This window comes from Nothobranchius furzeri, chromosome 5, assembly GCF_043380555.1.
Source record: "Nothobranchius furzeri strain GRZ-AD chromosome 5, NfurGRZ-RIMD1, whole genome shotgun sequence".
NCBI classification, from domain to species: Eukaryota; Metazoa; Chordata; class Actinopteri; order Cyprinodontiformes; family Nothobranchiidae; genus Nothobranchius; species Nothobranchius furzeri.
In genome coordinates, this window is record NC_091745.1 from 58,770,012 (window position 1) to 58,781,052 (window position 11,041).

At 40.9% G+C, this 11,041-nt stretch overlaps 1 protein-coding gene across 2 annotated transcripts in view; it reads right to left on the reverse strand.

Annotated features, from left to right (window-relative positions):
* The window catches only part of sacm1lb (SAC1 like phosphatidylinositide phosphatase b), an 83,185-nt gene extending 73,028 nt beyond the window's left edge, over positions 1-10,157 (reverse strand). For both annotated transcript variants that reach the window (XM_070550951.1, XM_070550950.1), the window contains exons 1-4: positions 10,074-10,157; positions 9,722-9,825; positions 1,570-1,644; positions 1,346-1,473 (exon numbers count right to left, since the gene is read on the reverse strand). In XM_070550951.1, coding sequence (XP_070407052.1) covers positions 1,346-1,473; positions 1,570-1,644; positions 9,722-9,825; positions 10,074-10,102 — 336 coding nt within the window. In that variant the 5' untranslated portion in view covers positions 10,103-10,157. The remainder of the gene's footprint in view (positions 1-1,345; positions 1,474-1,569; positions 1,645-9,721; positions 9,826-10,073) is intronic.
* Between the last annotated feature and the right edge of the window lie 884 nt (positions 10,158-11,041).

Below are 11,041 nucleotides of genomic sequence, written 5' to 3' on the forward strand. Positions count from 1 at the left end.
CGGCGGGCGGGAAGGGGGGGGGGGGGGGGGGGCGCTTTTGGAAGAGTTGTGCGACACAACGAATCGATGACGCAATTCGTTGCCAACGCTTTTAGTAATCGATTTTCATCGAATTTATCGATTCGTTGTTGCAGCCCTAGTAAGGAGACATGTTTGTTTCAAAGTAATCCCTAAAGGAACAACTTTATGGATTAATTGGCTAGTGCCGGGTGCTATAAAACATAGGAAAATAATTTAAATGATTACATAGTACCTTGTAATTTTAATCTAGAGAGGCGCTAAATAAAAAATCCTTTCTTCCTCCTGCAGCAGGGTAAGTGAGAGGACTGTTGCATTAAAACAGTCCTTTAACACATTCTGTGTTGAAACAGTCAGGAAGAAAGACTGGTTTCCATGTATTAAACAAAAACCACCACTTTAATTGTCTTTATTCTAAAACTGGAAGTGCAGATTAAAGTTACATCAACGGACTTTGGTTCAGGTAATAGCATCTCGGTCTCTTCATGGCTGGTGCCACAGAGAAGTTTGATTTTTTACACATGCGACCAAATCCATGTTGAACAGCTCACTACGCTTAGAGGTTTGGGTTTTAACAACAGTCTGATTAGGACAGGCTGATGTGAATCGATGAATATCTTTCAAACTTGATCCGAACAGAGGCTCATCATCCATGAGCTGATGTGGTGCTACGACAGCTGACACCCCCCCCCTCCCCCCCGAGCACCATACATATTCTCCATGAGGTTTAAAATAAATGTCCTGCTGCAACAATGCTAAATACTTTTTTTCTGTTCCTGTGGTTTCCACAGCGACTCAAGGACTGGAGCTCCCTTAATGTCATGTCAAGGTGAAGCTAGTCAGATTATATAGAGCAAAATAAAATCGGCTGTTCTGGCCTCTGGAGTTTCCCTGTTCATACTGGTAGACTCGATGTGTCCTAGTAAACCCTCTTTCAACTGGTTAAAAAAAAGCATCGCTATGCCAAACTCCAGTGAGATTTACAGCGGGTCAGATATGATGCATGAATGGACTGAGATGTATAATCATTCCCTCATTTACTATTGATTTTTAACAAGAGGTCAAATAAATCCCTGTTTCCTTTACTATCTGGACTTGTGTAAAACTCTGAAGCATCACTGTGTTTGTAACAAATTGTGCATCCTGCATAACACAGAGGTTAAAACCACTTTGTGCCATCTAGAGAAGAGACGCTGATTAGCTCCTTCCCTTTAACCCCCGACTGTCATGAACTCTTACCAGTTCCTGCCTGACTCAAACAACTCAGTCTAACCTTTAACCAGAATGACTAGCTGTTTAGCAAAAATGTTATTAGAAGAAAACCAACCTGGTCATCGTTTAGGTGCAGAATTGTCTTCTTGTAAGAGATTATGTCAAACTCAGAGGCTTTCCAAACAGCATGGCCCAGCAAATCTCCCACTTTTGTCCTCTTTGTGATGACTACCAAATACAATCCTGGAATAAACAGGAATTTGGACATGACCTGGGCAAGCAAAGTCTGAATTTCTGGGTTTTATCCCCACAATGTTGATTCAAACATGATGAATTTACCTGCCAGCAAACGTATGGTTCCCATGATTCCACATATTGGTCGAGTCTCAGCTGACCCAGGAAGGTCCCGCCTCCCTAAGGACAACAACAGGTCAGTACCAGTTAGAGATGGTTTATTTCCTTGATTTTAAAATAATCCACAATGTTTTATTGACTATATAGTTATAACCTCAGACTATTTCACATACAGATTTATGACAAGCAACAAGCTCCTCATTTGAAGCTGGCTGATGTAGCAAGCAGATGCACATGAATCCTTTGTTTCAATCCTGTAACTGTTTATTTCATTTTTATTATTTTTTCTTAAACTTTCACTTTGCTTTCAATTAGTCTCTGGTCGGACGTCTGATGTTTTAAGCTTAAGTTGTAGGTATTTTTGCCTGTTGTTTTAGGGGCTTTTAGTTCTAAGGTTTTCGTGTGCAGCACTTTGATCAGTTGACATGTTGTTTTTAAATTTGCTCTACAAATAAATTGGATTGAAATCATGTTTCCCTGGAATAACGTTCTGTTGCAAGCAATTTAGAAGGACAGTACTCATCATGTGAATGTTAAATCATCATAGACTGCTATTCTTCCGGCTCTCGGAGGGTGCAGACGCTTTTCTTCTCTCCACCATATCTTATTCTCAAGGCCTTTGTCTGTCTCTGTGTGCTGGGTGCACGGCTGCTTCTGCATTTTTTCTGGAAATTGGAGACTGAAATCACTAAAATGGACCTCGTCAGTTGGTCACTCAATGCGATTGATAAAATGTTTTCAACGATGAGAACGGGAGAAGGGGCTCCCGGATGCCCCTCCGGGACAGACCCACATGACACATCATGGACTCCTGGAAACAGTGGAACTTGATTTGTTTATCTCCACTGTCTGGAGGACTCTGAAGACGTGTTCCTGCTCATTGGCCTTGGAGGCTACCTGGCTTACCGAAAAATTAACAAGCTGTCGAGGAATATTGGCCTGCTCCCGGAACTCAGAGATGGTTTGCACCGTGCTGTGAATTCACAGACTCACATAATTGTTGAGATGAATCGTAAGCTTGAGAATTTGGCCGAGATTCATTCATTGGCACAAAAGATGGATGCCATCAAGGATAGAGTGGACGAATCAGCACGGATTGGGATAGATTCATGTCCATTATTGGGATTTTGAGAGGTTGAGGACCAAGGAACTTGAAGACAGAGAGGAAATTATCTCTGTCAGGCCCCAAAACAGTTTCTAATCGGAATCTGGTGCCCTTGAGCCTGCAAGGCTCCAACGAAAACTCCCCCCTCAGAAGATATGTGGAATATGCCATCGCTATGGCAACTCAACTCCGTCTCCTTTCCCAGCCTGGGCAGGACTGCGGGAAGGCCGCCGAATCGTTCCAGGGTCACTGCAACCCTCCAACCCTTAATGCTCCTCCCCCTGTTCAGACTGAGGTGACATGCGCTGCTTGTAGTGGCTGCAGGAACCGAATTGTGGATAGTCCCAAACCCACCACCCCACCTAGTGGACACCAGTGTTTCCCTTACATAGGCGTAGCCGTGGCGGCCCGCCACGGCTGAAATCCCGGAGCCACGCCTACAAGATCCCAAGTTTTATTGATTTTTTTTTTTGGGTGCCATTTCCCGAAGAAGCAGCGGGAACTACTCTGTTGTTGCTTGTGATCACAACCGGCAGGCAGCAAGGAGGAGGAGGCAGGGCAGGGTGGTTACAGCTAGGGATGAGCCGGATACTCATTTCAGACTAGTATCCGGTACGGATAAAACATTTTTGACGAATACGAGCATGAAACGAGTAAAACTTGAAAATATCTGTAATCGTGCTGAAGGACAATCCTCATTGGGTAACTGACTGTCTTCAAGCTCTGTGATTGGCAAGTCACATAGAGCGCCCGCCCTTCCCGACATACAAAACTGCAGCCGGGAGCTCAGTCTGTCCGGCCCATCCACGCACACGTACGCACACACGCACGCACGCACACACGCACACACACACACACACACACACACACACACACACACACACACACACACACACACGCACACACACACACACAAACGGATCTCTCTGTGCTTGCTTCACTGTTGCTCACATTTCTTCAGTGCTCCCTACGTTTTCTTCAGCTCACCTCTTTTTCGGTTGAATATTTAAAAGTTACTTTTTTCGTAACGTACGTGGTGCATTTGACAAGACAGAGCTGAAAACGGCTCGTGCATGCGTCGGTCACTGCCTCCTCTCCGGTCAGTTTTTTTTTTATATTATTTTAACTCTCTCTCCCTCTCTCTTTCACACACACACACCTCAATCAACAGTTTGTTTAACTGTGTGTGGGAAAAATGCCAACAACATTAGGAAAAAATCAGTTTAATCAAATTAAAATAAAATGGTTCTAGTATTTCATATTTCCTAGTTCCTACTGCATGAGTTCAGATGCATTAATTCTAAATAAATATTAATGTTCTGATTTTACAGAAACTTGTTCTGTAACAGTTTCTTTACTATTGTGATCAGAAATATTTAATCTCAATTCTGAGTCTGCTCTGTAAATAGTTTTCAAATAAACAATAAACATAGCAACTTCTGATCAATCCATATCAATTTCAGATTTAAAATAATGTATTGATGTAAACCACACCCACTACTTTCCAAATAATAAATAAGGTGCATTCATCTGTGTATCTCCTTTGATCTGCATTAGTGATATTTTCAGCACCAGAACAATGAAGCAAAGAAACAGATTCCTGAGTTTATGTTAGTAATTTTATTTATTAGGTGCATCTGACCTGTTCTATTTTTCTCTGAAATGAGATCAAATCAGTGCTTCTATGGGTTGTCTCCTCTCTGCACTAGAAAAATTTACTTTATCATAATGTTCACTGTAATACATCTTGATGTTCTTAACAAATAAATTAAATCAAAGATATTGGTCAATAATGCCAAATATGTAAATTTGTGTTTCAGTCATTTTATACTGGCTTAAATATACTTCATTAAGTCTGCTAAGCAGGGGTGTAGAATGTTTTTAATAGGGCCAGCCCATTAATGAGCTTGGACCAAAATAAAGGGGGCAGAAAGTCAAATAAAGGGGGCAGAAGGAGATGTTTTTCCAGACACCAAGAAAAATTAAATGCCAAATCCCCCCTGCAAAGTGTGTCACTGAGAGTTTAAAACAAAAATTATTTTTGTGCAAATATTGGTTTATTCACCTTAAATACTAGTTTTTAAAATGCAGCAGTTGCTGGATTGGTGCAGTTCAAAGTGGAGTGCATCAGATAAACCAATATTAAATTCAAATCCCAGGTTTCACAAGTTTGTCGGATTTCCTTTTTCCACCTTCGGAATATTGCTAAGATTAGAAGCATCCTTTCCAGGAGTGATGCTGAAAAACTAGTTCATGCATTTATTACATCAAGACTGGATTGCTGTAATTCATTACTCTCAGGAAGTCCACAGAATGCAGTTAAAAGTCTTCAGCTTGTCCAAAATGCTGCAGCTAGAGTTCTGATGAGAATTAAAAAGAGAGATCATATCTCTCCTGTCTTAGCTTCCCTACATTGGCTACCTGTTAAATTCAGAATAGATTTTAAGATCCTTCTTCTCACATATAAAGCTCTTAATAATCAAGGTCCATCATACATCAGTAATCTGATTGTTCCATATGTTCGTAACCGAGCACTTCGCTCTCAGACTGCAGGTCTACTGGTGGTTCCAAGAATATCTAAACTTAGGATGGGAGGCAGATCTTTTAGTTATCAGATAGTTGGGGACGGGGGCTGGGATGGGAATGTGGGATCTATGGGGCCATTTTAATCTGTAAAGCACTTTGAGTTGCATTTTTTTTTGTATGAAAAGTGTTATATAAATAAAGTTGATTTGATTTGAGTTGATTTGATCAGGCTCCTCTCCTGTGGAACCAGCTCCCAGCTTTAGTCCGTGAGGCAGACACTTTGTCTACTTTTAAGACTAGGCTTAAAACATTTTTATTTGATAGGGCCTATGGTTAAAATCTGATGTTAGCCTAAATCTGGACAAGTGGGGGAGTAGAGGGAGGTGGAGTGTACAGTCGGTAAAGACGGCTCTCCCTTACCCTGCCTCCAACATGCCTACATCTAAATAGGATAGATTATCCAGAGTTATCTCTGTAGTTATGCTGCTATAGGCTTAGACTGCTGGAGGACACACTGACCACTTTTCACACTCTACTGCTTTATTCTACAGTCTGCTCTTTAACTGTACTATTTTGTGCAATTTCAGCTGTTAACTTTATTTTCTCTGTAAGTGTTTTTCTCCCCAGAAGAAGCTACAACGATGTTCTGCTGAGCTGTGGTGGCCTCATGGAGGGAGCCATCGACTAGCACACTGCTGCTAACCACTAATACATTCTCTCTCTCCTGATAATAACTTTTTGTTTTCATTGACTTTTGATGTGCTAATACTAGTTTATCGGTTTAATTACAGATCCACTAGGATAAATACAATAAAGTTTATCTTTCACCAAATACAATATTTACTAAGACATCACAATATAACTATAGACACATTTAGGGCTGCAACTAACGATTATTTTCATAATCGATTAATCTGTCGATTATTTTTTCGATTAATCGATTAATCGGTTTGTTATTGTTTAGCTATTTAACCTATACAAGTGATGGATGCATTTCAGTTAAGAAAAAAAAACATAAGAGAATTGTGCAGTTGACTGCAATCTATTTTATTGCACATGAACACAGTCAGCAGTATAAAATGAGCTAAACAGTGCAAAATATCAGTCCAGAATAATTTTTTAGCATTAGCTGGAAGCCTGCTCCTTCCACCATGGACAGTGGCCTCATGTCTTTTACCAGCATGTTTAGAATAGAGTTTGTAAGTGGTATGAATTGCTGGGGGGTGAGTGTCTCTTTCCCCATGTAGTTGTCCATCGTTGCTTGTTTTTTTTCTGCATAAGAAACACAAATAGACTGAAATAAGTACACATATAAAATAAAGCAGCACACACACTACAACACTAAATCAATATTATATTATTTGAATTAATTAACAATATACAGTGATCATTTATTTTGAGGGTTACGTTCTACAAAATAGCCCGCAACAGGAGATATTCAGAAAAAAAGTCTAATTTTTTTACTATTAAAAAGCTCTAAGTAAGAAGCTCATGAGGTTTTTACTTTGAGTCGGGAGTGTTTAAATTAGCTAGAAAAATGTGAAAAATGATTATTTTGTGTAATACTGTTTAAGAAACATGATAAAAATGTGTTGTGAGGCGTTTTACAGCGTTAGATAGTAAAACAGCCTTTTAATAGTAAAAAAAATGACTTTTTCTGAATTTCTCCTGTATTTAAAAATTGAAAGCGTACAACTATGCCGCGTTATATTCACCTGGACACAGCTCGTCTGTATATTTTTCACCGCGGAGTTGTCCTTTTTTGAATGAGGAACATAGTTATGGGTTTGTGCCGTTTTTCTCTTAACTAGAACATGCTTATAAACAGACGTGCTAAATTTGGCAAGCGCATGATTCACAACACGGAGGAGATTCACGATTGCATCTAGTCAATCAGAAGTAGAACACCGTAGACTGACGCGGCAAAAAAACATGTTTAACATCCACTATAACGAACTCAGCTAAAACACTAAGTCCAGCTTGTTTATTTTCTGTTACTTACCGGGCTGGCTCTTCCAAATGACGGCTCACTTGACCGCGGTGCTCTTCCTCAGCCCCCACGTTTTCGTCTCAAATGTTCACTTAGGGACGTCGTGCTTCCGTGCCATGCTAATGGTTTTTGCATATTTTGCCTTTTCAATGCATCTAGTGAAGTGCTCCCATACTCGTGAGGTTTTTGTCCGGGGTTTCTCTAAAATTTTGTCGCTTCTATTTTTCTTCCGTATTTCCTCTTGTTCCGCCATCTCTCACAGCAAGATGAGCGTCAGTAACGTGATACGTCATGAAAACCGAGGGCACTCATTGGCTCATTTCTTCTTCTACGGCTCCACTGGTAGATCAGTGGCTCATTACTGCCACACACTGGCGGCAAATTTAACAGCTTGTAACCGATGTCAGATTGTGGTAAAAATAGACTTTATGCGGTAAAATATGATTATTAAACAACTAATCGATGACTAAAAAAGTTGTTAACTATTTTAATAATCGATTATAATCGATTAAATCGATTAGTTGTTTCAGCTCTAGACACATTACTTGTGTGTGTGTGTGTGTGTGTGTGTGCGCGCGCGCGCCTGCTCTGTCTTCTCGATCCCCAGTGAGTCGTGGAGGATGGCTGCTTATACTGAGCCAGGATTCTCTGGAGGTTTCTTTCTGTTAAAAGGGAGTTTTCCTCTCCACTGTCGCTGCATGCTTGCTTAGTATGAGGATTGCTGTATAGTCACTGACACTAGTCAGTGACTTGATGCAATTTGCTGGGTTCCTTATATAGGAAACATTATTTCTGATTGGCTTAATGAACTGTGAAATGGAATGTTTATTATGTGAAGTGCCTTGAGACGACTCTTGTCGTGATTTGGCGCAATACAAATAAACTTGAATTGAAAACTTGAATATTAAATTAAATTCCTAGGGGAAACACTGGGACACTTATGTTGTGTGATGTCTTATGTCTGTTGCATATCTGTCTGAGGTGTTGTTTTTCAAATTCAAATTCAAAAATACTTTATTAATCCCAGAGGGAAATTGATTAATTAATTGATTTGCAGAGCAAAGCTGCCCTCCCGGTGGAGGGTAAAGGCTGATTCATGATTCTCCGTCTGCGTCAGCGCAGAGACATGCAACGTCCTTGCGGGCCTGCCGGAGAGCTCCGCAAGGACGGACGGAGTCGAACTCTCTTTTCTAAACATCCGTCAGTCGAGATGGACAACGCAAGCTTGTGATTGGTTAGGATGCCGCTGTTGTCTACACCGCCGAGGATAACAAGCAGCAGACACGGACAAGCTTGAAGAATACCTCGCGAAAAAACTCTAAAAACATGAATGTTTAATTCTCCCGTGACTGGAGGAGTGAAAAGATGCGCAGCAAGCTTTTTATTTGTGGACGGAAATGACAGGAAATGTGGGTTTAGAGGTGGTGAGTGCATGAAGAGGTGGAGGAGGATGAGAGTCAAATTTGTCTGTGTAAAAAAGTCTCTTATATACACAAAAACACAATATAAACACACTATCTTGGACCGATACATGACAGGATACCACAGAACCGCGCTACGCCCTCTGTTGTCCTGCCGGGCAATTGCTTTGCAACACTCTCCAGGAGACGGAGAAGTGTGAGAGCAAAACGCTTCCGTCAATCCGTGCGTGTCTGTCCCTTGCGGAGCTGAAGGAGAAGCATGAACCAGGCTTAACTCTGAAGTGCCTTTTTTTCCCTCCACCTGAACCAATCCTCATGTAACCCTCTGATCTCTATTAAGGTAGCGCGACTCAGGATTGCGAATGACCACAGTCACCAATTCTTGCCATGTGTCTTGCCCATGTATGTCTGATCTCTGAATTGTGTGTACTGAAACTCTAATTTCCCTTTGGGATTAATAAAGTATCTTTGAATTGAATTGAATTGTTTTCTTCTTTTACTTTTAGATCTCCAGATGCTGTTTCAGTCTGCTAATGTGGACCACTGCTGATGCTTTCCAGAAAACATACCAAAGGTTAATATGAGCTCCAATTACTCACTTACTTTTGAAGTATAAACACTTGAGATACATATGTACCAGTAGGAAGGTACACAGGTCATGTGTAATCTTCAGCATGTGAGATGCATTCATTAGGAGGGATGACTTTTGAATTTTGAAGAACGAAAGTCAGATTTAGAAACCTAATTCCAACTTTGTCCATGCATGCCCCACACCTGGTGTTTCTGATAGTGTGAACAGAACAAACCAGCGTTCATAAAATCAGGTCACAGTCTTTTTTATATGTGATCCTAAATCAGATCATTATCCGACATCTATCCTCAGTCTCAACGGTTATGGTTGCATTGGAGGAGGTGAAAGCTCCAAGATCGAACGTAAACAACAACAAAAGCAGCATGGATGCATGGGGTACCCATGCCCAGCTCATTAAACTTTAGAGCCCACTCCACTAAAGTTTAAGGGTTAGAATAAATATCTGCACTCCAGTCACACTGAAGGCTGCATTTAGCACCACGTGACTGCTGCCACGTCCTTACCGGCGAGGGTCATCTCCGCTGACACCCGGTCAATAACCAGAACACTAACGGAACCGTCTTCAGCATCACACGCCTCTATGTGGAACTTCTCCGGTGTGACGTGTCTGCAACGGGAAACAGCGGGTTAAACCCACAACCAGTCAATGTAACCTCACACAGTCAAAGCCGGTTTACACTGTTTAACGGGTCGCTGTTTACCTTAATGCCATTCCCAATGAAAAACAATTACTCAAATAAAATGTACAATTATCTGTGCTATAAAAATAAAGCTAGCAATTTCAAACACATCCGGGTCGTCTTAAATACCAATTAAAACTCTAAAGATGCCTAAAAGTTTTATTTTAATACTTACAGGACGAAATCCTCGTAAGTACTACTCATGTTTGGTCGAGCTTTTTCTTCTGTGATCAAATATCGGCAGAAAACCAGGCCATCGAGTGTGTTTTTCGCCACCTACTGGTGGAAGAGAGGGGTAGCAGGTAAACAGCGACTTTTTTTTTTTTAGAAGCCATACAATGTCCAGCAAAAAATAAATACCACCTGGATGTAACTAAGGAAATGGGAAGAGCCTCCTATTGGATAATTACATGCATGGGTCATTAGCTTTCAGCTGGCAACAAGTTAAATCCCAACCAGCTGAGTGGCCAAGTGGTGTGAGTGTTTTCCCTGAGACTGGGAGATGGGTTCAAATCCACTGTCTAGTCATACCGAAGACTTTAAAAATGGGACCCAGTGCCCTTCCACTGACACTCAGCATAAGAGATTTGATTGGAGGGTACACCACCAAATAGTTCCCAAGTGCAGCTCTACAGTTTACCGCTCCCCCAGGGGACGGGTCAAATTGCAGCACAAAAGTGTGTCATGACTATCTGCTGCAATGAATTGCTTTTCATTTCTTAAACAACCATGTCGAGAGAAATATCTGGTGGTCGTGAAAAGATGTTTATCTGTTTGAGAAGGGTCAGATCATTAATGATGAATTGGCACAGCAGAGAAAACGTCTAAGGAGATTGCAGAAACACTAAAATTAGGAACTGTCCAACACACTAATAAAAAATAGGAAGAATAGTGGGGACCCATCACTTTCAAGGAAGAAATAATATAATGATTATTATTATACCAAAGAAAAAAAATCCTGAATGATCGAGATTGGCGATCACTTAAACATTTGGTGAAATCAGATAGAAGAAAAACAACAGTAGAACTCAGGGATATGTTTAATAGTGAAAGTAAGAGCGTTTCCACACGCACAGTACAAAGGGAACTCAATGGATTGGGACAATCAATTTCCCTCTGGGATTAATAAAGCATTTTTGAATT